General features: G+C 39.8%; 2 protein-coding genes across 3 annotated transcripts in view; both read right to left on the bottom strand.

The window, feature by feature from the left end:
- The window catches only part of CR1 (complement C3b/C4b receptor 1 (Knops blood group)), a 158,346-nt gene extending 156,024 nt beyond the window's left edge, over window positions 1-2,322 (bottom strand). The window contains exon 1 of the mRNA XM_074385115.1: window positions 2,096-2,322. Coding sequence (XP_074241216.1) covers window positions 2,096-2,231 — 136 coding nt within the window. The 5' untranslated portion in view covers window positions 2,232-2,322. The remainder of the gene's footprint in view (window positions 1-2,095) is intronic.
- Window positions 2,323-8,023: 5,701 nt separating this feature from the next.
- The window catches only part of CR2 (complement C3d receptor 2), a 35,744-nt gene continuing 17,707 nt past the window's right edge, over window positions 8,024-26,060 (bottom strand). Inside the window, exons 5-20 of one of the 2 annotated variants that reach the window (XM_003930415.4) lie at window positions 25,928-26,010; window positions 25,056-25,463; window positions 24,237-24,413; window positions 24,067-24,157; window positions 23,690-23,766; window positions 22,341-22,748; window positions 21,794-21,970; window positions 21,630-21,714; window positions 21,200-21,282; window positions 20,316-20,696; window positions 19,135-19,320; window positions 17,532-17,717; window positions 16,405-16,428; window positions 15,646-15,721; window positions 11,099-11,207; window positions 8,024-8,780 (exon numbers count right to left, since the gene is read on the bottom strand). In XM_003930415.4, coding sequence (XP_003930464.3) covers window positions 11,117-11,207; window positions 15,646-15,721; window positions 16,405-16,428; window positions 17,532-17,717; window positions 19,135-19,320; window positions 20,316-20,696; window positions 21,200-21,282; window positions 21,630-21,714; window positions 21,794-21,970; window positions 22,341-22,748; window positions 23,690-23,766; window positions 24,067-24,157; window positions 24,237-24,413; window positions 25,056-25,463; window positions 25,928-26,010 — 2,533 coding nt within the window. In that variant the 3' untranslated portion in view covers window positions 8,024-8,780; window positions 11,099-11,116. The remainder of the gene's footprint in view (window positions 8,781-11,098; window positions 11,208-15,645; window positions 15,722-16,404; window positions 16,429-17,531; window positions 17,718-19,134; window positions 19,321-20,315; window positions 20,697-21,199; window positions 21,283-21,629; window positions 21,715-21,793; window positions 21,971-22,340; window positions 22,749-23,689; window positions 23,767-24,066; window positions 24,158-24,236; window positions 24,414-25,055; window positions 25,464-25,927; window positions 26,011-26,060) is intronic. The other variant, XM_003930414.4, reaches the window with a different exon arrangement.

Genomic DNA, 26,060 nt, shown 5'->3' with positions numbered 1-26,060 from the left:
ATTTGCGATATCTATTTGCAGCTAATCTAAATCCTCTTTCAAATAGCACTATACCTCTTCATGAGTAGCATAACTTATAATAACAAAACTATCCTAATTCCTCTGCTATTTTTGTACAGAAATAAATATCCCCAATGAACTGTCCTTTGCAACTTGATTCTGGATTCACTCTTTAAATACTAGTAAAGCCATATGCCTTTCCCTCACCGTTTCCTTATCGTAGGAGCTGAGATTTCTCCCTTTTCAGTGATCCTGCGGTCTTGCATGACTTCTTAGTCATCGCTTCTCAGACACGCATGGGGTTTTCAGATTACAAAACACTGTCACATGTGCTCCCCACCTGATTTTCACAATATCCCTCTCAGATATCAGGATGTCAGTTATGCTCATTTTATACACACGGACACTGAAAGTCAGTCATGTGACTTAATTTGCTGGGTCCAAGATTTCAGTTGGTAAGTAACAGAGTCTGGAAAACTAGCACGTTGGCTTCCTAATAAGTAGATTTCATAAAACTCCACACCTATTTCTGTATGGATACACATTGGGCGCATGGCTCTTTCTCTTACACTTCTTTTAAATTGCAAAGGTCATGCACGATGGAAGCATCCATCAGCATTTTAAAATTTAAATTACTTCAACAACAAAATTTCTAGGTAGTTTAGGCTGTTTCACATCTGGAGGTTATTGTGATAGCCTCAGTAAATTTTTTTGTTTGCAATTAACAGTGTCTGGGATTGTTTATAATGGTAACTTAATCAACATAAGCAAACTGAAACAACATTCTAGTAAGAAGAGGGCCAGTCCTCACAAGGATGACACGAATTCCTAAGCATTCACAACCGATTGCTTAACTTACTGGGCATGTTTCTCTCCTAAAAATAAAACTGTAAGTTTTATCATATCTCTTCACCTGACAGGGTACTTTCTGGTGTCTAAGGAGATCAAATATTAATAACAACTCTTGTGGAAAATTTGGCTTTCTTTTTTCCTTACTCTTTTAGAGAAGAAGGAACACTCAAATAATAAATGCAAAATGTCTAGTGGCAGAGAAGGGTGAATGCTCAATTGTCAGGAAGAGACTAGACAAAAACAAACAATACCGTCCCTTCAAATGACATGTTTCCAGTGAGGCTAGGCAACCAAGAAGACTTCTGGGGAGCCCCCAAAATAACAATAGAAGGCTTCGAATTGAAGATGTTTACCTACTTGAAGTTAAGAAAAAGGAAGAGATGTGGTTTCAGAATTTCCATAGTAGTTATAATAGGCTTTATTTTGTACTAAACACATCACTAAAAATGTAAACTGTAAACATATCTATTGTTCCTTTCTACCTGCAGCTGTTACATTGTGTGTTCCGGGGCTTCCCTTGCCCTTCTAACTCCCAAGTGCCTGGCTTGGCTCTGTCTTAAAGTAGGCTGTCAGTCAGGTGCATGGTGATGTTGGCGGTGGTGGGTTGGGGTGAGTGACAAAGACAGTCCCATGCAGGCCACTTTTCAGGTAATACCTGTATCCCTAGGACCCCTTGTCTGAACACCATTGGAAGCAAAGTGAAGAGGTAATGGTCTGAGGATAGAAATGGACTCGGGCAAGGCCCTGAGTTAGACACTCGAAAGGCTTTATGTCATTGAGGCAGCAACTCCGCAATGCAGAGATATCAGTGTCCCCATTTTACAGAAGAGCAAACAGGCTTAGGTGTGCTAACCTGCCGCACAGTTTTCTAGGACCAGAACTCAGGTTTGTCGGATCCCCACCTCCCCTTTCGCTAGGATCAACGCCATCCTCGGCTATAACCAGCCTAGACTGTGAATATGCAAAGGCAAGGACCTCCGTGCGGCACCCGCTCAGCATCTGCGCCTTCCTCGGCGCTGGGCACGACTTAAGCCCCTGCACATGGGAACTCCACGCTTACCCAGAAGCAGCGAGTCTCCAGTGCGCAGAAGGATCCCAGACCCGCCGCCCTACCGGGTCGCGCGCTCAGCCCACCCATCTCTCTGCCTTCGGACTACGGCGCGCAGCGCAGAGCGCGAGTTCCCCGTGGCGCTCCGGGTGCCTGGTCCGCCCGGGCGCCTCCCCATGCCCGCCCGCTTCTCACCCCAGGCCACCGGCAGCGCGAGCAGCACCACAACCGTCAGCGGGGTTCCTCCGCAGCAGAAGGGGAGACGGGGCGTCGGCGGCTCCACAGGCTCTGGGCTTCTCGGAGAAGAGGCCCCCATCCTCCCCAAGCACATCTAGAAAGCAGATTTGATCTCGAAGAAAATTGAAATAGGAAAAGCGCAGCGAAAATAGGAGTGACCAATCGCTGTGCTCCGCGCCCAGAATATGGGGAGGACTGCGGGTTCCGGGACAAAATGCTTTTAACCACAGCTTCCCCTCAATGGGCGAGGTCATGTTTACTCCCATTTGCATTGTTTCTAGCGAGTCTCGCTCACAGAGCCCACCTTGCGGACCCAGGTGCGACCGCAGAGCTGGACACTGCTTGGGCTCCCGACGGGTCCCACGTGCGAAGCCCTGCGCTTCCAAACAAAGGCGGTGGGTGACGGCAGCTGTTAGTTACATCGTGTAACAGTTCCAAACACCCTGCTTGACGTTTTCTCTTTGCAAGAATGTGTGTGGGACGGTCAGCTAATGAAATGCCTACTCTCTCTCTGTGTCGAAGAAATTGCAGGCGATGTGTACAGCGAACAGGGAATGTGAAGAACTCATTTTCTTATCTTGAATTGAGATGTTATGCCACTGTAAGATTTTTAAAAAGGGAATGACAATCACATTTTAAACATATAAATCTGTGTATAGTATGGAGACTAGATTAGGGCAATAATGGACAGGGGAGACTAGTCAGGGGGTTTTTGCTGACATCCAAGTGAGGTTTGATGACGGCCCTGAATGAATTGATAAAGTGGACAATCAACAAAGATATTGGAGACGGAATGAATAGTCGCTCGTGTGTTGGATTTTGGTTTCTTCCTTTCTTAAGGTTGGTGGTGAGAAGAAAGCAATCAAGAGTTAGCCCCAGGATTAGAAATGAATGGCGGTGCTACTTATTGTAATAAGAAATACGGATGGAGGAGTGACAGATTTAGGGTAGAGGGTTAAAATGAAGGATGAGTTTATTCCTCCTGTCTCTCTGTGTCCTGTTCCCTTTAACTAATCTCTCTCCATCTCCCGTTGTCCCTCCCTTCCCCAGCCTCTAGTAACCAGTATTCTACTCTCCACTTCCATGAGATGAGCTTTTTTGGATTCCACATATGATTGCTATCATACAAGATTTGCCTTTCTGTGCACATTGGTTTCCATTAGGCTTTCTCCCAAATATTCTATTGGAAGAAACATCTACTTTGATCATATCACTTATCACACTTTTTAATACATCCAGTGCCATTCTTTAAGGGATTTGCTATCATCCTTTCAAGTTATTGTCGACAGATTAATGGGAGAAGAAGCCAGATTGTAGCAGGCTGAGGAAAAGAGAATAAGAGAAGGCTCAGTTCCCTAGTTTTACATCACATGCTATCAGAACGTGTCAATCCTTACCACTTCTGCTGGTATCCATCTTCTAGTATCTACTCTCTCCCCTTATTCCTTGAAGGTTTTAGCTCCCAGCTCATGTCCACCTTCTCCACTATTACTCCTGCCACAGTTCCTGGTCATTTCAATATTCACAGCAATAGTATTTTCAAATCCCTGGCCTTCCAGTGCCTTGACCTCTTCTCTGTCTATGGTCTTGTCCTCCCCTCTCCTCCGACACTAATGCTCATGTGCATGCTCTGAAACTTGTCACCTTCACTGCAACCCTCGATAATTTCAATGATCCCACTGTCTAACCACCAATCCTACTCTTGTCTTTTACCCCAGTGCCATTAAACTGAATCCAGCAATCTTTGTCTTTCTCAGTGCCTGCAGACCATTGAGCCTACTGCTCTTCTCTCTCAGCCTCTCATCCCCTTTGTGTCTTCAATTTCATCCCTACCAGGTTAAATCCCATACTTTCTCATAATCACCATCTTACATCCACGGTCAGCTCCCTCACCCCTCTCGTGCTTTATTATAGACATTAGACAAAACAATCGTGGTTAGAATAAATTCTCCATTATTTTGCTTCCTTACCCGTGAAACTGAATGTGGCTGGAGAAGACATATATCCACCATGACTAGCCTTACTTTAGTGACAAATAATTTCAAATGGACCATTATACTTCTGCCTGATATTCCCACTATTGTTTGTCTAATCTCATTTTTTCTCCCCTTCTCCTAAATGCCTATTTCATATTTTATGTTGATATCTATTTCTGACACCCTCTCCAACATTCTTAATCTCTGTGAATAGCTTTGCTTTTTTTAATTGAGAAAATAGAAACCATCAAAGGGCTCTCCAATTTTCTACCATCACTCCACCCAAATTCTTGTATTTGGCCTATGTACCCTCCTTCTCTCCTGTTAGTAGATACTGTTTACAGTCATGTCTAAGGCTGATCTCTCCACTTGTGCCCTGGATTCAATTTGCTTTCACTCACTCAAGGAAATCAGCGATTCTCACTTTCTCCAGGATTATTATACCCTTCTTTCTGCTGGATTTTACCATCAGCATGCAAACAAATTATTTCTCCAAGCATAGCAGGTATATTTTTCTCTTCAGTTTTCCCCTCCCATTTAATATTCCTTTTGCTTAGAATGCTGTTTGCGTAGGTATCTCTCTGCTTGGGTACTACCTCTTCTTGATTCTTTGGCTCAAATGAGACCTTCTTGAAGGAGCCTTCCTTGGCCACTATTTAAAATTGCAATTACTTCACTACTTCCTTTCCTTTTTGCCTATTTTATATAGATGAAAAATTATACTTATCATTTTTTCATTTTATTACCATCTGAAAATCTGCTTATTGCGTGTTTCTCCCACCAGAATAAAAGCTGCACGAGGACATATCAGTTCATCACTGCCAAATCTCATGACCTAAATCAATGTTTAGCACAGAGAAGGGATTCCATAATTACTTCTTGAATGAATGACTACAATGGTTGAGACAGCTAAGGTCAACCCACTCTTTCAGAAAATTTGGTGGTAGAGAGACAGTTTAAAAGAGAAACATAGGTGGTTTCGGGGAAGATTTGTTTTTAGACAGAGGGGAAGGTGCATTATCTGTTGCTCTAAATGGGTCCATTCTTCTGGGATTTGCCCCTAGATTTTTCCATTGGGAAATTCCCTCTTTCCTATAGTTCAATGTGATTCAGAAAGACTGTGGTTTCTCAACCTCAATATTATTGACATCCTGGACCAGATAATTCTTTGTTCTGGAGGGCTGTCTTGTGCCTTGGGGGATGTTCAGCAGTATCCCCGGCCCCTACCCACTAGAGGCCAGTAGCACTCCCCTTCTCCAGTTGTAGTAACCAAAAATGTCTCTAGACACTGCCAGATGTCGTTGGGAGGGCAAAATCATCCCACCTGAGAGCCACTGAGGTAGTCCAACCCTACACCCATCTCCAAGGCTGGGAGGCAACTCAGGCCTTGCCCTCTGTTTATTTCACTGTCCTACTCCTAGTTATTAGTTCCTTTGGGTACATGTGGCCCTATTTGGACAATGAGAGCTACTGAAGGGACTTTTGAGTCACTTATTGGACAAGAGGCACTCTTTGTACTGGGATTCTAAGCTGATGAGATGTGCACTTGGTATTGTCAGCAAATATTTTGCCAGTTTTTTAGGGAGTTTCTTCCAGAGAATGAAGCCAGCAAGGCAAAGCAGAAGAAGATATTCCTGAAGCCCTGCTTTGACTATTCCTGTTTCGACAAAAGCCCACTACACCCTTGGCCTTTTCTGTCATGTGATATAGTAAAATTCATTTTTGGTTTAAGCCAGTGTGAGATGGATTTTTATCATATGCAGCTCAGCAGGTCTTGGCTTCAGGATGTTTGTAGGTGGAAAGAAGAAGCCAGTGATGAGAGAGGGTCTAACTGAAGGGACAATTGTCCCGAAAGAGACAGAAAGGGATGAGAAGAGAAAGACATAGGCTGTAAAAAGTGGAAGATGGAAATGAAGGTAAGGGTGAGTGGATGCAGGTATAATGGAAGGTGCGGGGCGAGAGGAAGTTGAGAGAATTACCCCCAGATGTTTTCATCATGCCCTAATGGAATAAGGGATGAATGTAGAATAGAGTAGATGGTTTGAGGTGAGTGAAGAGACAATGTGGGGAAATGAAAGTGTTGCTGACTGTACATGAATAAAAGATGCTGGACAGCATCCCACTTCTAAATATGGATCCAAAAGAATTGAAAACCATGTCTGAAAAGGTATCTGCACACCCATGTTCATAGTAGCACTATTCACAATAGTAAAGAGGTGGAAACAAGCTGGTATGGTTTGGATCTGTCCCCTCACCAAATCTCATGTCGAATTGTAATCTCCAGCAGTGGAGAGGGGCCAGTGGGAGGTGATTGGATCATGAAGGTGGATTTCTCACCAAAGGTTTAGCTTGGTACTGTATAGGGAGTGAGTTCTCACCAAATCTAGTAGTTTAAAAGTGTGTAGCGCCTGCCCCCTCTCTCTCTTCCTCCTGCTCCCACTGTATGAGATGCCTTGCTCCCCGTTTGCTTCCCTCCATGGTTGTGAGTTTCCAAAGTCCTCCCCAGAAGGTGGGCAGAAGTCAGCATCATGCTTCCTGTACAGATCCTGGAACCATAAGCCAATTAAAACGCTTTATAAATTTCCCAGCCTCAGGTATTCCTTTAGAGCAATGTGGAAAGAAACGAATACAGAACATTGGTACCCAGGAGTGAGTCATTGTTATAAAGAGACATGAACATGTGGAAACAACTTTGGAATTGGGTAACGGGCAGAGGTTGAAAAAATATGGAGGGCTCAGAAGAACGCTGTGTTCCCATCCAAATCTCACGTCGAATTGCAATCCGCAGTTTGGAGGTGGAACCTGGTGGGAGGTGATCGGATCATAGGGGTGGATCCTGCATGAATGGTTTAGCACTGTCACCTTGGTGCTGTTCTAGTGTGTGGCACCTCCCCTCTCCCTCCCTTGCTCCTGCTCTGCCATCTAAAACATGCCTGGCTTCCCCCTTCACTTTCTGCCATAACTGCCAGTTTCCTGGGGGCCTCCCCAGAAGCTGAGCAGATGCTAATATCATGCTTCTTGTACAGCCTGTGGAATCATGAGCCAATTAAAACTTTTTTATAATAAATTACTCAGTCTCAGTTATTTCTATATTGCAATGTAAGTACAAACGAATACATAACCCAATGTCTATTGACAGATAAATGGATAAACAAAATGGATAAACAAAATTGCATATATGCACAATGAACTATTAACCTTAAAAAAAAATTCTGACACATGCTACAACGTGAATGAACCTTGAAGACATTGTTAAGTGAATAAGTCAGGCACAAAAGGACATATATATGCAATTTCACTTATTTGAGGTTCTGAGAGTACTCAAATTCATCGCAACAGAAAACAGAATGGTGTTTGCCAGGGTCTGAAGGGATGGGGGAATGCAGAATTATTATATAATGGATATAGAGTCTTGGCTTTATAAATGAAAAAGAGTTGTGAAGATCTGCTTTACAACAATGTGAATCTATCTAATGCTACTGAACTGTACACTTAAAATGGTGAAGATGGTAAATTTTATGTTGTGTTTTTAATCAGAATTTTAAAAAATAGGAATAAAAAAAGACGCTGAACAGCATAACTAGTCTAGGGGAAGGTAGAGAGAGTAAAATGTGTGGTCACCAGTGAGCAACGTTTTATTTTCTCAATAGTTTAAATGTTGGAACAGAGAAAATTAACAGCTATATCTATATCAAGGGTGTCGTGGGAGAGGATGAGTGTGCCGGAAAAGGTATTGGCTGGACAAATATAAGAGAAAGTCTTGAAGGTGAGGAAACTGAATTTGTGGGTTGAAAGTTTGGCTAAAATGACCAAGTGATGGGATCCTGAATGAGTAACTTTTAAATTATGAACTCTAAGATCCCTAAGACTGTTATTCAAGATTTCAAATAAGGCAAGTGTTGTGTGTGTGTGTTTTTTACAATTACAATTTATTTGAATGGCTAATGTACACATTATTAAGGGAAAATTTACAGGCAAGTAGAGCTTATCACAGAACTGCTAAGGAAACATCCAAAGCTTGAATTGTACACCACATCTTTAGGATTAAAACTTGATTCTTAAAATTAAAAAAAAAAAAAAAAAAACCTGTGCAAATTGGAATCACTGAGTGATTATGGAAAGGCAAAGTATATACAGTATTGTGAGAAAAACTCAAACCAAGTGAGGATAACAATGAAATGGTTAACAACACCATAGAATAAAGATACTATCAAAATAACACCATACTTCCCAATAAAGGTACACCCATCATAACCCCAGGAAATGTTTCATCGTTTACTTGGATAATTAAAACCACATTACAACCAAAAGCATATAGTAACATTGAGTATGCTGTTTACAAAATGATGGGTCTAGATACCAGGACAGCTCTTTTTATGCCTTCCTTAAAAAGGGTGAAACTTTTAGAGCCATGTATTTGTTTATAGCCATGGTCTGGCTTCAGGCATCTCACAAGCGAGGCTTCAGAAAGTCCCTGAAGAGCATATGGCAGTGGAACTGGGCTCCCTTCTTTACCATAAAGATGTTCTTCTTGAGAATAAGTGCATATAGGAAATGACAGCTTACAAAATCATTCATTGATCTTGAGACCATATAAAGAGGCTTGCTGACAATAGAGAAGTTTCTTCCTAATCAATGTTCCATTGAATTCCAAGCAACAAGGCACACTGAAAATAGATCATTTCTGTTTAGGAGGCAGCATGAATAGCAGCAGTACAACTCAAAGTTTAAATAATGCTAGCATTCTTTTTATATACCAGTTACAACTGTTATAACCAACAAAGCATCAAGTCTATTAGAATATATTCTATTGAAAGGTCTTTTTTCATATAACGTGATCTGGAACAAGTAACTACATTTTACGTACATTCATATAAACATGAATTAAACTACATGAGAAATGAAAGTAATAATTTTTCTCATTCATGTATTCATTCAACAAATATTTATATACTAGCTGTACTCTGTACCCCCACTGGTTTGGATTTAGAGGTCACTAGCATGGTCCTCCTGATTTATCTTTTTCATGACTCACCAGTAGCTACCTTTTCTTCCTCAACTGCCATAACAGATTTTCTATACCTTGTTTATGGTACATGTTACCTATGATATGTATGGTTCTTATTTCTTATTAAAATAAGTTCTAAGAGGACAGAGGTGGTACCTTTATTTTATAGACTATGTAGGAGAAAGCAGTTTAAAGTCAGACGTGAGCTTGCATTCCCCCTTTGCCAATGACTGGTCCTGAGACCTTGCCTAAGAGAATCTTTTAGCCTAGGTTTTCTTGGATGTTATTTCTTCATCTTGGTATTATCCTGAGAGAACACTCACCTTTCAAAGTGGTACCGATGGCTAAATAAGAGAGGGCATGAAAGTCCATCGCAATCATCAGAAGAGAACTTCCCCACATTCACTCCCTGCCACAGCTCCCAATCTGCTTTCATCCACACCTGCAGATTCTGCCCTTGCTCCTGTTACTAAGCCCACACAACTAAGGTCAGCTCCTCCTAGCTTACCCAGACCTTGCTCCAGCAATTCTTCCCTCTCTTTCCTGCCATCACGCTTTCCCTTTCTACTAGATCATTCCTATCCACCCGCTGAAATAGAGCATAGCTACTATTTCTCCAATCTTAAAAAATATTTCTGTAGACTTTACATTTTGCTTTTGCTAGCACTTTATTTGCTCCTCTTTATAGAAAAAGTCCCGGAAAAGTTGTAGTTGATAGCTGCAATTTCTCTCCTTTCATTCTCTCTTAAGCTCAGTCCAGTCAGGCTCCTGTCTCCCTCTTCTCTTCCAAAACTGTCTTGCCAAGTTCACCAGCAAACTTTGGGCTGCTCACCTATAATCCCAGCTACTTAAGAGGCCGAGGCATAAGAATCACTTGAACCTGGAAGGTAGAGGCTGCAGTGAGCCAAGATCACATCACTGCACTCCAGCCTGGGTGATAGAGCGAGACCCTGTCTTAAATACATATGTATATTTGAGACAAGACCCTGTCTCATTATATGTGTGTGTGTGTGTGTGTACATACATACATAATATATATATATATATATATATATATATATATATATATATATATGCTGAATTTCAATGGTCAGTTTTCAGGGCTCATCTTTCTTGGTCTACCAGCAGCACTGGACAGAGTTGATCACTCCCTCCTCCCTAAAATTCTTTCTTCACCTGACCTTGAGATTCTTCTCTGGATAGTATTAGAGGCTACTTTCTGGAATGCTTCTCCCTTGTATGGCCGCATGGCTGGCTTTTTCTTTTTCTTTTTCTTTCTTTCTTTTTTTTTTTTTTTTTTTTTTTGAGAGGTAGTCTTGCTCTGTTGTCCAGGCTGAGGTTCTGTGGCACAGTCTTGGCTCACTGCAACCTTCACATCCTAGGCTCAAATGATCCTTCTGCCTCAGCCTCCTCAGTAGCTGGGACCACAAGTGCACACCACCATACCTGGCTACTTTTTGTATTTTCAGTAGAGACAGGGTTTCACTGTGTTAGACAGGCTGGTCTCAAACTCCTGACCTCAAGTGATCTGCCCTCCTCAGCCTGCCAAAGTGCTGGGATTTCAGGCATGAACCACCATGCCCGGCCCTGGCTCTTTACTTTCTTGAGTCTTTGCTCAAATGCCATTCTCTTAGTGAGGACTTCCCTTGCAACCACCCTGTTATCTTTATCCCTCTTGCCTACTTCATTATTTCTCTTTATAATGCTTATCATCTTATTTATTTTATTCTTAGTTGTTTTGCTATTTAGTATTTGTTCAATGGATGAATAGATTTAAAAAACGATGAACATTAGTTGGCAATATGAAGTAGGTAAATGAACAACTGCTACGCATGACTAATAAAGACTTGTGCAATAGTAAGAACCATACACACACACACACACACACACACCATGAGTGCTATGCTTATTGATAAACACAAGTTGAAGGAAATTTTACATGTAAATTAATAAGAATATTTCCATTTCATTACATACCACCAGTTTGTCTTCTGATCAGCTCGCTGGATTGTATGGATCAATAGAATATACTTCTCGTGTTTCTAAATGAAAAGATTCTTTCTGGTTTGTATTTGTATAATAATTGCTAAACAGAAGGGAGAAAAAAGTAATATCTTTACCACTGACCATGATTCAACGTGGCAGTTGTTTGCTTTCAATAATTCCCAACATGTGGTAAGTACAGTTTGTGGATGATTTTATTTTTTTTATTATTATACTTTAGCTTCTGGGATACATGTACAGAACGTGCAGGTTTGTTACATAGGTATACATGTGCCATGGTGGTTTGCTGCACCAATCAATCTGTCATCTACATGAGGTAATTCTAATGCTATCCCTCTCCTTGCCCCTTGTCCTGACAGGCCCCAGTGTGTGATGTTCCCCTCCCTATGCCTCTATGTTCTCATTGTTTAACTCCCACTTATGAGTGCGAACATGCAGTGTTTGGTTTTCTGTGATGATTCCATTTTTACTGCCTTTATCTCATGAAGTGTAAACAATGTGACTGCACTTTTTGGATAGGCACATAAAAAAAAATAATGTTGTAGGCTTGTAAGTGACCTAGTCAGAGGCTGACACGAGGCAGCTTTACCCTAGATCCAGGATGCTTAATGACTAACAACTGCAACTTCCAAATTGAAGAAAAGAAGTTTTTATTTTAGAATATGGTCATAACTTTACGCTTTTGGGAACCAATCTTTTAGTTCAACTGAAAAGCTTTAATCGAGTTTCAAGAGAATGTTTTTACTTTCTTTCTCTGAAAGCACACACATTTCATTGTGCTTCTAAAACCACTTTGCAGAATTAGTAAAAGACAATAGAATGTGATTAATCTATGACATAGAGTTCTGAAATAAGGTATTACAAAATCACCAGGGGAGAAAGAATACTGCTAAGGTCACTGACAGCAGGTCACTCACTACAATATTGAAGAGTTCCACATATAGGAGATATGTTAAGATTACAAAACAGTAATTTTTAGGTCAATGTGAGATTTAAGCTTTGTTAAAATATCTTAGATGACTAGAAAAGAATAGCATAGTCCTTTCAAATATTTGGACAGCTTTTAAAAATATTGAATTTTGTCACTAGACATTCATTTTTAAATGATTACTCATCTCACTTACAAAAAGCATTTAAGGCAGTTCAAATGTCTATACCAATTATTGGAAAATCAATTGAGGTGAGTTAGCAAATGGAAATAAAACAAATGAATGCCACCTAGGAATCCAGTTAAACAGATACGTTTGGTTCATATTAGCTGAGGCACTTAAATATAATGTATGATATAATCATGCTAATAAATAATAATCATCAGACTGGAACATAATAAATTATTTGCACTTGTAAGCATTCCCCAAATTTGCAAATTTTTATACACATGCAATGCTCTGATAGCAAACTTAATAGCATGAAGGAAAGAGAGATAATATTTTCCATGTATTTATATTTCTAATTACTCTTGGCTGAAATTATCTTCTGACTTCCTACGAGGAAGGCCCTGCAAATGACATCCCTATTTTTTTTTCTTGAGACGCTTTTCTCCTTGAATTCTGTGACACTACTCTCTTCTAGTTTTCCTCTTGCCTCTCTTCCTTTACTTTCTGCTCTTTGAATATTACTATTCCTCTGAGGTCTCTTCTCATCTCAATGTTTATCTATTCCATTCTTTTTGGTCCCACAGCTTCCATTGTGATTTAACTGTCACCCACCTGAGTCCAGCCCCATCTTCCAAGTTGTAAATCATGAGTACTTCAAAGCAACAGGTGAGAAGGGGACTCCTCATCTTGCCCAAAAAACCTGCCCCTCTCCACTTTTAGTGAGTCAGGGAGTCCACCTCATTGCCCTCCTGTGAGCCATTCTATGTGCCTCCTTCTCCCCACATCCAGCATGTCACCAAGTTATGGAAATCCTGTCCTCTTGATAGCAAAGAACCACTTATTAAATATTCACATGGCCTTTGTGAATCTCCACAAGAAAAAAATACAGTGTGCAGTATGTCCAAATCTTATTTGGCCATAGAACAGACTTTTTCCTGAAGTCATTCATGAAAACAGGGTTTGTGGCACACTCTCTGGTAAACTCTACACTCTAAGTATATGCCAACTGTACAGCACAGCCAGAACCCCATAGGCAGCCCCCACCCTCCCGCCCCCAGCCTAGAACAAACTGCCCAGGTTCATAGATACCCTCAGTATATAGTTTCAGTGCAATCCCTTCATGTCTGAGCCTAGGCTAGACATTATATAACTGAGCCATGGCATCAGATGGCACTGGTGGCAGGGTAAATGATAGATCCAGGGGACTTGGCACACTAAGGAAATTTTTCTGGAGCTTTTTGGTAGCATGTTTTAGATGGCATGACTTGGTCATCCCCCTACTCAGAGTTACCTGGAGTTGGTAAGACTCCATTGGATTATCTGCCCTAACACTAGCATGTACAAAGACTCATGAACCTACACACACATGATATTCTACTCACATTACTGCTCAAATGTTTTAAAAGCCAACACCTGACAGATGCTTTGCTAAAAATGTATCCTTTACACATATCAGTATTCTGTAGCTTCCACAAGATTTATGTGTCAGGGTTTTGTTTTTTTTTTTAATGGCATGCCTCCTCCTAAAGCTATGCCACTTTCGCCCTCAGTCCCCATCACACACACAGTTTCCTAGCCATTTCAAACAGGCTATGTAGTTCTCACAATACATAATGGAAAGTCAAGCCTCTGGGCCTTTATTCAAACTGTTCTGTCTGGAATGCCTTTGTCTCTTAGTTTATACTGTCTGGAGGCTCACCTGAAACATCTCTTCCACTTTGAAACTTTTCCCGATTAAAACTCCCAAATATTGACCATTTGCTTTGCATCCCCACCAAATATCATATAATCCACCGGGCAACATTATTTTATGGTACTTGTTTAGTGACATGCTTGTCCTCCTTTACCAGGCTGTGATCTCCTTAATGACAGAGGCCACATGCTACTAGGCTCTGTGATTCTAGCCTAGTATAGTGCTAAGACATAGTAGGCACTCAGCGGTTATTGCATAAGAAAAGAATGAATGGACATGGTCATTAACTCTTTTCACATGACTGACTTCTATTTCTCTAACATTACTGCCCAAATGTTTTAAAAGCTATCCATGTAAATACTAGATAGAGCGACATATGAAAGCAAATTTCTTACATCCATCAACTTAATATGTTGGGATTGAAGGCAGCAGCAGTTAGGCAGTGGAAGAGACTATTCGGTTTCTTTATAAACTGTTTAATTTGTTACAACAAGCATATTTACTTTTGTATTTTAAAAACATAAAAACACTTATAGTGATAAAAAGATATATTTATAAAAGGGAAACAAGATTTTTCAGTGATTTTAAATAGGGCAAAACAACTTTTGTGACTAGAAATATACTTCTTTTGTGACTTAGAAAAAAGGATGCATTATCATTTTAAATGATAAAACGCAACAGGCTTTATATTAAAAATAAAGGTTAAAATATGCCAATATTCCCTAATTTTATTGAAGATTTTCCTTAAAATTCTTCTCAGTAAAATGAGACAAAACCAAATAAAAATGTATAATCATTAGAAATGAGGTACCATAATAATAATAATTGGTAGAAAATACAATGTTTCACTTAGATGATTGGGTAACTTACTGAAAAGCTATTAGGAACAAACAGAAGAGAATAGAGAGAAAAGTCCTATAAAACTGTTGTGTGAATTCTTGCCCTACCAGATATTATAAGAACATAAAGCTATTAATTAAACACAAAGTAGGTTGTAATGAAAGAATAGGCAAATTAATGAAGCACGAAAAAAGGATGAGAAACAGGACATATTCAGGTACATTAACTATTACTAAGAACAAACTTTCTGGCTATTCACCTAACACTAATTATTAAGTATATTAAATGCTCATGCACTTATCCTTGGTAATTCTAGAAATCTAAGGAAATAAGTGGCTATGGAAAAAAGTTTAGCCAAAGGTGTTACTCATATCTTTCTATTATCAATGTAAATTCAGAAGCAACTTAAGACACATAAATACATATATAAATACATAGAGTAGAATATTATGCTATTTAGTAACTAAAAGGAAAACATGATTTAAAGACACAAAAATATGAACATGAGTCTAAATGAAAAAAAAATCAAGACAGAAAATGAAAATGACAAAATTTCAGTTTAAAGAGAGAAAAAAAATATAAGAAAAAGATCACGTAGGAATATATCAAAATATTTGCAGTTGTTCCCACTGGAATTTTTTCCTGTTCTCTAGATTTTTTTTTTTACAATGTACTATCTGAATAAACATCATTCAATAAAATCAGCTAAGCGCTTGATAACTTTTAAGTCCCCCATAAAGGGCTTCCTTTTGTATGGCACAAGATACTTCATTTAGTTACCACATTGCAGTATTTATTTTACATAACTTGTGCTTCTATGTTTACTTTCAGACAAGAAGCCAAAACCATTTGTGCATATTGGTCAAGCATGTATTTGCATTTGAACTTACCGTTCTTTGTGTTTTGATATTATGCATGAGGTAACAACAATCAAGAAGATAAGAAATATCGAACCTGCAGCAATACCTAGAAGAAAAATCCAGCAAGTATCAAATGCCAGAAGACTATCACCTACATTGTTCTGCACTGATCGTGGGGCCTATTGCTAGTGGTGGGGAAAATGTTATGTGACTCATTCTTGGCCATAAACACTGAATTCCTGAATAATCATAGTTGAGCTTCAGGTTTTTCTGATTTGATCCAGTTAACATTTAATCTAAAGCACTAATCACGTGACCACAAAGTTCCAGTCAACTTTTCACTGAGTTTTTCTGTTCCTTTTAGTTTTATTAGTAACAATCTTGTCACTGAGGTGACAAGAGAGAAATCTCAGGAATAGAAATTAGGAGCACAGGACACTAGCTTCTTATAATTTTGCATAACATTTAACTCTCAGCTGTGAAATATATTTTGCTACAGCAGAAGCCAGCCTATTTCAATCGACCAAATCAAGCTAAAGACCAAGAATTCATGAAAACTAAAACATCAATTTAAAAAGAAGAAAGAGCTGGCTGTTCAAATAATTTATTCAACTCTATCTCAAAGTGACAATTTGTAATGTGACATGTACATTGAAATATCCTTAAAACACCAAAAAAGATCATTTCCTGAGTTAAATATCATCATCAGATAGGTTACAGGACCTCTAGCATTACATATTTTTATAAAACATTATAAGAGCTTGTCTTTAAGTATTTAAAAAGACTTACCACAAAGGACAGGAGTAAGTGAATCTAAAGAGAATACAAAATCATGAAAATATCACTTTAGGGTCATAATTCAATATAGTCCCACATCTCACGGCAATGTCCCAGAAATCAACACTCAGCTCCCTTCCAAGTCCATTTAAAAGATGTACTGGGGCAAGGGACAGTGGTGCACACCTATAATACTAGCACTTTGAGAGGCCAAGGTGGGAGAATCACCTGAGCTTAGGAGTTTGAGACCAACCTGGGAAACATAGTGAGAACTTGTCTCTACTTTTACAAAAAGTGAACAGCTAGAAAAGATGTATTGGAACCTTGTTATTATCACTTGTTTCTTATGTAACATCTCACCGGTCTTTTTCTTCACTTTAAGTAGGTTGGGGGAGTTCACCAATGACAAATCAATATGTTCAACTTTATAATCAGAGATTTCTCAGGTTAGAATGCAAATATTAACAGTAACAACTAGTTATTTAATCTATTTCTGGAGTTCCCTGTCAAACTGGTAAGCACTTAAAAACCAAGATTCAGCAAGTTGGTGTGGTCTATGCAGCAACTCTTTTCAAAATGTCAGGTTGTTTTACATTTTTGCTCCTTTTAAATTAGTATTTCTATTTTCTTTTCTTTACTTTTCCCTTCCTCAGAAAGCTGTATTTTTTTCTTTTCCTTTTTCTTTGTTTTTGTTTTTGTTTTTGTTTTCAGACAGGGTCTAACTTTGTTGCCCAGGCTAGAGTACAGTGGCTCAATAATGGCTCACTGCAGCCTTGACCTCCTAGGCTCAAGTGATCCTCCCACCCCAGCTACCTGAGTACCTGAGACTATAGGTACACACTTCCATGCCTGGCTAATTAATTTTCTTTTAAGAGATCAGGTCTCGCTACCTTGCCTAGGCTGGTCTTAAACTCCTAGGCTCAAGAAATCCCCCTGCCTCAGCCTCCCAAAGTTCTGATATTATGGGTATGAGTTGCACACCCAGCCAACATGTACTTTTTCTAGAATAGACCACTGACTTCAAGTTCATCTGTAATTACACCGCTGGTCACAAACATATGTCAATTTAAAACCCAAGACCCTTACTTTCTTCTCTCCATTGGACAGTTACAAGTGTCAGTGAAGCCCTTGGTACATACGAGATCTGCAAACTGCCAGGGGAGGGTCCCATTGGTGATCTCCCTGGCACTGGCTCTGGGGACTGCCTTCCAGCGTATACCCATCTTCACACTCCAGAATTACAACAGCTCCATACTGATACATTTTCCTTGGCTCCAACCCCTTCTGGATTCCATCCATATCTTCTGGTGAGTCACAATTTACCTCTGAAATTAAAGAAATCGAATTCAAGCACAGTCATATTTTGGCCTTTTACCAAGTAAGCAGAAATTTCCTCTGTTTCACTCTCAGTAAAGAAAGCTGCACTGAAATAGAATAAGACAATATCCTAGATCCAATTCTTTTACTGTCAGCCCTCTATCTCTATTACTTCTGGGTAATTTAAACCAGATTATGCTTTTATTTTTTTTGCTTCAGTTTCTGTGCTAACAGTGATGTATAATTTTAATGTATTCTTGGAGAAATGGTGAAAGCTGAATGGGTATTAAGTATTCTGAATTTTTTTTCCTGCTTCTAGTTTTGCTAATTCTTCATACACATGCATGCTTTCTTCTTACTTCTTTCATCTTTTCAGTGTAGTCATCAACACTGTAAGTGATATGATTTGGCTGTTTCACCATCCAGATCTCATGCTGAACTGTAGCTCCCATAATCCCCACGTGTCATGGGAGGGACCTGGTGAGAGGTCATTGGATCATAGGGGTGGGTTTTCCTGTGCTGTTTTTTTGATAGTTAATACGTCTCATGTGATCTGATGGCTTATAAAGGACCATTCTTCTGCACATGCTCTCTTGCCTGCCACCTTGTAAGATATGCCTTTGTTCCTCGTTTGCTGTCTGCCATGATCGTGAGGCCTCCTCACCCATGTGGAACTATGAATCAATTAAACCTCTTTCTTTATAAATTACCCAGTTTCAGGTATGTCTTTATTAGCAGTGTGAGAATGGACTAACACAGTGAGATTTTGGATCTGAAGCCTGGCCCTAGTACTTCCTAGATGCGTGACTTTCGGTAAGTTACAAATTTCTCCATGCTACAGGAACCTCATCTATAAAACAGGAATAATCATGGCACCAACCTCGTGTGGCTCTTATGAAGACTAAATGAAATAATGCATGTAAGGTGCTGTGCAGAGTGTCTGGCATAGAGTAAAAAGTGTTAACAAATACTAGATATTACTTTACTGGTCATATTTCATATGCACTGCTTATGATAATGAAAATGACTTTCTGAAACTTTTACAAAAATGTACCCATAATCCCACAACCCTCAGTATATATTCTTGAAAGATTGCTGTGCTTTTTATTGGTACTTTATCAAATACACACTTATCATAACTGTAGCCCCAGTGTGTAAATACAGTCTGTGCTTTCGCTGTTTAATTTACAGACATACGCCAACTTTCTATATGTAAATAAGTAGTCATTCACCCGATACACTACAGCCTGAGACATTTTTCTTATTTTGAGATATTTAATGAATGCATTAATGTAAGTAAAGCATTTAATTTAATGAGTCAATTAATGCATTTCTTTGGCTATTTTAAGTCGAAAGTACCCAACTGAATATTTCTATTTGGCATAAATTTGATATAAAAATAAGAACAAAAAATAGACAAAGCACCTTTACAATGAGGGGCGGGTTGGTTCCAGGTTCCCTCATGTGTGCAAAGAAGGAGTGCCTCTCCCACCAGCAGGTAGCCTTGGTCACAGCTGTACAGGACTGACATTCCGGGTGAAAACCGAGTTATGCTTCCACCAGTATGGCTCCCATTGGAGGTCTCAGGCGGAGGCTGACACCCTAAGAAGGCTTAGACAGCAATAAGAAAGGGTATTTAACTCAGCACAGAGGAATACATAGCCTGCACTATCTCTGGGTCACAGTGATACAGGAAGGCAACAAGCCAACTAACTGGTGTCCAGAAACCCTCATTCATTTCACCCCGACCAGCAACACTGGATGGAGATCTGAATTTCCTATGTTGATATGATTTGAAAAAAAGTATCAAAAAGTAAAATAAGGAAACATTAATGAATACAGTTTACAATAGTCATCCATCAGCCAACGGCTTTCTTTTCCCTTTAAATAGCAGACAGGATCACACCTTCAAATGTCTACAGGATCTAGGAAGTGAAGCCACCAGATATGACAGGTCAGAGAGCCCCTGTCCTAAGCGTCAGCCACTGCTCAGCTCAAGTTACTAGTGCCTATCTGGGAAGTAAAGGGGGCTCTCATGGTTCACAATTTCACTGTTTATTTTAAACTGAAGATGGGTTTCACTTAAGATTACTGTGCTGGCCAAAGACAACCGTTCTGTGGAGCTGAATTCCAGTTATTGGGTCACCAATCAGCAGCCTCTGCTGTAGATAGTCATGGACAGGAATAAGGCTGCCAAATGATAACTACGATCACAAGAAAGACAACTCAATGGGTTGGAGGGCCAATTAATTCTCCAGAACACCCGAAGTTCTCTTTCTGGCTGGCAGCATAGCCTTAAATATCAAATTATTAGCAATATTACTGCCAAAAATGTATGTGTGCTTTTCTTACTCTCAATTCATAACAATTTTGGAGACTCCATCCATTTGGAAGTTAGCCATTATCCTTTCATGTACTATTTATTGCTCAATACACTGAGAAAGGAAAGAGAAAACAATCAAGTGAGAAGATAAGAAAAGGCAGATATCTTGTAAAACAATATAATTGCTTTAGCTTTTCTTTAGGCAGACTGTCAAGTACAGATGCAAAACTCTTTTTCTTTATCCTGTGCAACATCTTGTAATTCATCCCTTCAAGTATCTTACCCTTTTTGATACAAGTTGGCACACCTGGCACCCACGTGTTATCAGTATGACACCTAATCACACGACTACCATTCATGATGAAGCCGGAATTGCAGGCAACATGTACTATGTCATTGTGGGAATAAGCAGAATGCGTCTTATTGAGCTTGTATCCATGTTTGACTTCTGGGTTAGGGCAGTGAGTCACAGGAGCAGATTGTAAGCACTGTGGAGGAGACCCACTCCATGATCCATGACTTCGGCACTGCAGTTTTTTCTCTCCCAGGAGATAGAATCCTGGGTTACATTCATAAGAGACTTCACTTCCATATAGAAAGTTTTCTGCCATCATGCCTGTGTGCTTCCCATTGACAATCACTGGTGGAGGGTGACAGCGAATAACTGCAGAAGAGATTTAGTGAGTTCTACTTTAGCTAGAACCTCAAGGTAAGCGGTCCTCATTCAGGTACAAATGACGATATACAACTGTGCATATAGTTCACATAACCAGAAAATAACTTAAAGTTTGGAATATGGATTACACTTTTTTTAAAAATCAGCTTTATCAAGTGTGATGATATGAGTACTATATACTCCATAAAAATTCAGAAAATATAGTAAAGTATTAAGGAAGAAATACAGCTATGATCCCCATGACTCAGGAATATGGACTATATATTTTGTTATTGTTAGCAACATTACCAGATGCATGGAAAATAGTTCCTACTTGACAATGTTGTTTCTCAGTGTCAGCACTGACCAACACCATGATATTTCTTATCTAACCACCATGGACAGAGACCCCCTAAGACTGCAGAAGCAGCGGTAGGCTAGTTCTTCAGTGGCCTGCCCTGTCCAGCTCTCCTTTACCACTGTCAGGCTTTTTTTTTTTTTTTCTAACTTACCTTTACAAAGTGGAATCTTTTTGAACCAAATTCCATTCTCAGCATCTTGACATGTCTGATAAGCGTATCCAGTCATCTGGTACCTACAGAGAGACAGGTTATAATGCATTTCCTGTTCCCAATATCACATCTCTTCAAACTGCACACACAAAAGAACTTCTAAATAACTTTGGCATAGAGGAGTTGAAAATCTTGGTCCTCCAAGCAAAAAAAAAAAAAAGAAAAGTACTTTAGAGTTAAGCAAAGCCCTTTTCATGTCAAGAGAGGACTGAAGAGTCAGAGTTGCTAGTTAGGCCATTGGAACCTCACACTCTCTGTGCACATGACAATTAGGAGCCTCTAAAGGGCACCATTAAGACCAGCAGAAGGTCTAGTTAAAGCACAAAACAAGATGGAGACCTTTTCTCAGAACAGACCATTTCATACTCACCCATCTTGGCAGGACGTATTAACTAGCTCCACACGTGAACCAACTGGAAGTTTTTGAAGATCGTTTCTCACAGGCTGGCATGTTTCTGGAGGAGCAAGGATAGAATTACAGTATTTATACATGTCTCATACCAAAGGGAAGGACAAGTCAGGAACTAAAAGTACCTTCACACCGTGGGGCAGAAGGACTCCAATTTCCTGAAGGCATACAGTGAATGGATTTGTTTCCCACAAGCAAGTAGCCAGGGTCACAAGTGTAGTCTACAGTCATCCCAGACACAAAGAGGACCATATTTCCACCTGTATGCTGACCATGGCGGAGCCCAGGAGGTGGCTGGCAGCCTGAAGAGAAAACTCCCTACATGAATACCAACACAGAGGAATTTCTACTCAAGAACACTGAGTGTACAGCACTGGACAGTAGACAATCTGAAACTCTGACACCAAAGATCATGAAGTTTAAATTCACCACTGAATGTTGTTTGCTCTTTAAAAAAGGCTCTCTCTTTATCTACCCTGAATAGATCCCAGATGCAAGGGGGCATTTGCATGAACACACATAACACAGAGAACATCTGTTACAGGATGGATGAAATGGAAAGTAATCTGTGCCCTTCTTGCCTCTTTCCATGATGGGGTTTTTGGTGGGAGATAATAAACAAGAATAATTAACTAAATCTCTCCTTTTTTTCCCCCCTTATTGGGTTTTTACCTTTTTCACAAACTGGTATTTCAGGATCCCAGGTGTTGTCAGCTTTGCAACGAATCTGACTACTGCCCTTCAAAGTAAATCCATTATTACACTTGAATGTCACACTGTCATTGTAGAAATATGGGGCGTCCTTGCCAGATATCTTGTATCCGTTTGCCACGTGGACATATGAACACTGGACAGCAGGGAGGGAAAGTTTACATAGGGGAGGAGGGCCACTCCAGATGCCTCTTTCTTGATCATTGCTCAAACAACGGATGGTGCTCTCTCCAATGAGGCTGAATTCCACTCCTCTTTCTGGCCCAGGGTTACATCTGTAAGTGATCGTGGTTCCATATGGAAAATCTTCTAAGGAACTCCCAGTGTGTGCCCCATTGTAGATAACAGGGGGTGGTGGGCAGGTGATTTCTAGAGAGATGGAAAGATACTGTAGAATTGAGTTCCTGTATTAGACACCAAACAAAAGAAATGAAGCTGGTTATGACCCTGTTGTTTCCTGGATGGCATGGGTACATTTTCATGATGTGAGTTATGTGAAAGCTCATTAAGTATGTAAAATTCAATTTAAACACATTTCATAGGAAAGAAAATTTTTATTAAAAGTAAATGTGGTTGATCAATATCACATTATGAGTTAGTTAGACCCAGTAGTAAATTGCTAATTAAAAGAAGAATCCTTTTAAACTAGGCAATAGGCGAATAAAAGGGGAATAGAATTGTGCTTTTTTGAGTACTCTCTGTGCTGAGGTGATTTGATAATTTATACAGTTAGCTGAGAAAACTTATTGTTGAATGAACACCTACTTTGTGATAGGCAGTTTCCTCATCTAGAAAGCAGCAATAGTACAATTTAATTTGAATAATTTGAAGTCGGTAGTCTTTTTTAAATTTCTAAATTCTTAAAATTTCTTTTTACTTTTTATTTACATTCTCTGGACTTCCTAGTCTGTAGTCTTATGCAAACTTTACAGAAGACAGGCTAGGGTTTCAGAAGAGTTGTCCAATGGTCCAAGTTCTCACACTATTAAGCAGTAGAGACGAAATGTGAGTTCAGATCTGACACCAATCCCTTAATCTTTCCATTAAACTATGGTATACCCAAAATTAAGATGGTGGTTCACGTACTCACTGCTGTCATTATTCCCATAATCATAAATCACAAAATAGAATCAGTAACCAAGTACATTTAACTTGTTGATGAAGAAAAAGTTAGCAAAAGAAAGACATGGCAAAACTGTGCAACTGTAATCTAATACTCTAATTACCATAACATGTCCCCAAACAGAAATATCCCAGGAAATATATAGATCTCACATTATTTCAGCTTCTATGTCATTTTTGCTACTCACCTTTACAAAGACGAATCTCCATAAACCAAGGAATTGTGCCTTGACACTCCTGATAAACACTCTCACTTAACTTGTACCTAGAGACAGAGTCAAGCATGTCATTTTGCCATCAGGTGACCAATAAGCTAAGCAAGAGCCATGGACACTCAAGCAGACTCACTACTTTCAGGCCAAGAAGCAACAGGAACAAAAATGTAGCCAACATCAGCACCAACCTCTCATTGCACAGGCATAATTTCCATGTATAGAAATATAGTATGATAGACACTTCCATGAATGTGTGACAGGCAAGCACTTATGAGACAAACTCTTACACAGAGCTTGCAGTGTGTGCTGATACGCTAGACTTGAGTCAGACTGAGTCAGCCTTCACTCACCCTTCATCACAAGAAGAATTAACATCTGGTCTAACAAATTGGTGCTGGGGTTTTATCAAGAGTTGCTTTTCTGTAGCTTCACACTCTGCCACTAAGAAAAGAGATTAGAATGATAATTTAATTAAGGCAATTTTAAAATCAACAAAACATCTACATTTGAGGCCTGGCACCTTTGCATCGGGGTGCAGGCGTCGTCCACACCCCCTCAGAGGTACAACGTATGGATTCTTCTCCCACCAGCACATAGCCAGGGTTACAGCTGTATTTTATGGATGTTCCAGGGTCAAAGCGGACCAGGTGTCTATCTTCCTTTTGCCCATTGAGGATGTTAGGAGGGGCCTGGCATTCTAAATGAAAGGACAAAGACAAAACAAAACATAACTTCTTAAGTCAACAACCACAGAAAGAAACTGCGCCAAAGAAATTGACATTCATGCTACAGTTCCACTCTGGTGGCAGCTGTATGCTACAGAAGGCACATATGTTGCAGAGCAGCTCTGGGTAATTTTAGATCACCACTCCCCAATCTTCTGCTGCTGTTGTTGTTTTCTGCACTTAGGCTCCTGCACTTGTTGCTCAGTTCCCACTGGGTGCTGCAACTCCTCTCCTGTCTCTTCCCTTCATAAAGAATTGTCTCGTATGTTTTTATGGTAGATTCTGATACAGCCCTAGGATGAGGGCTTGAACGACTTCTCTTTTAAGAAGTCACTAATAAGAAAAACAAGCATTTTTATCCTTATTTTTTCCTCTAAAGAAATGGAAAACTTAGTGATTCCTAACATTTTTTTTCCAAAGCATATTCCCACAAAATAAAACAATGGTGGGGTGATGGTGATAAGAACGCCCTCTTTAAAATTTATATTGATTACATTTAGTAGAGTTGAGGGGAGATAAACTGGACAAGGAACTACTTAAAGCCTGTAACGCCTTCTTCTACTTTTTCAAGAAAATGAATCAGTAGTACCTTTTCTGAGTACTAGAACACTCACCCTTTTCACAGACTGGTGCGGATGGTTCCCATGTGCCTTGGGCACTGCATCGGATTTGCTTGCTGCCCTTCAAGGTGAAACCAAACATGCAAGCAAATATCACAGTGTCATTATAGGTATATTGATCTTTCTGCACCGACAACATTCGGCCTCTTAGGATCTGGGGATGTGGACACTGAACTGCAGAAGTAGAAAGTTCACAGCGTGGGGCAGGGCCACTCCAGGTCCCAGTCTTCTGATTATCAGCTGTACAACGGAGAGTGTTCTCCCCAATAAGGATGAATTTCACTCCTTCCTCTGGGTCTGGGTCACAAGTGTAAGTCACTATGCTTCCATATGAGACACTTGCTAGAGAGTTGCCTGTATGTCTTCCATTGAGAATAGGAGGAGGTGATGGGCAAAAAATTTCTAGGGAAATTGCAGAAAGAAATGACAAGATCATAGGTGTACTGAAAACAAAGAATGCCCAGATGCTGCATGACACCACTATCCTAGGACAGTGATATCTGTATCTATAATGAATCAATCAAGGCAACCAAAACAACATAATTTAAAAGTACTCTTCTTAAGCTTCATTCCTGAGTATATGTACTCTGCTGATCCTTTGATTTCTTTTACCAAATATACAATCTTCTTTACGTACATGGTCTGGTTACCTACTTAGAAGGTCTACATAGCTTTCAGAGGAGGGAAAGCCTAGGAACCTCATTTTACTTGAGGAAACAAAACATAAGGATGCTTCAGTGAAGACCATATTCTTAAGATCTCTAGGAGTTCTATGTTCTGTAATAGTCTTCAAGATAATGTCTGAACCAAAAGCTTTTAGTTAAACTGAGAATGCAGTGCTGTCAGACCATAGTTGCCTAACCTACCTTCACATACTGGCATTTTGGTCCAAGCAGCTCCCTGTCCAGCAATTACACATTGACTAGAAGGTAGGCCTTGCAATCGATACCTGGAGACAGAAGATTGTCATTCAGAACTATTAGGCAATTTGTGCTGAAG

This window comes from Saimiri boliviensis, chromosome 14 (genome assembly GCF_048565385.1).
Source record: "Saimiri boliviensis isolate mSaiBol1 chromosome 14, mSaiBol1.pri, whole genome shotgun sequence".
Lineage (NCBI taxonomy): Eukaryota > Metazoa > Chordata > Mammalia > Primates > Cebidae > Saimiri > Saimiri boliviensis.
The sequence above is the reverse complement of the archived record's forward strand: the minus strand, read 5'-3'. Positions and strand labels throughout refer to the sequence as shown.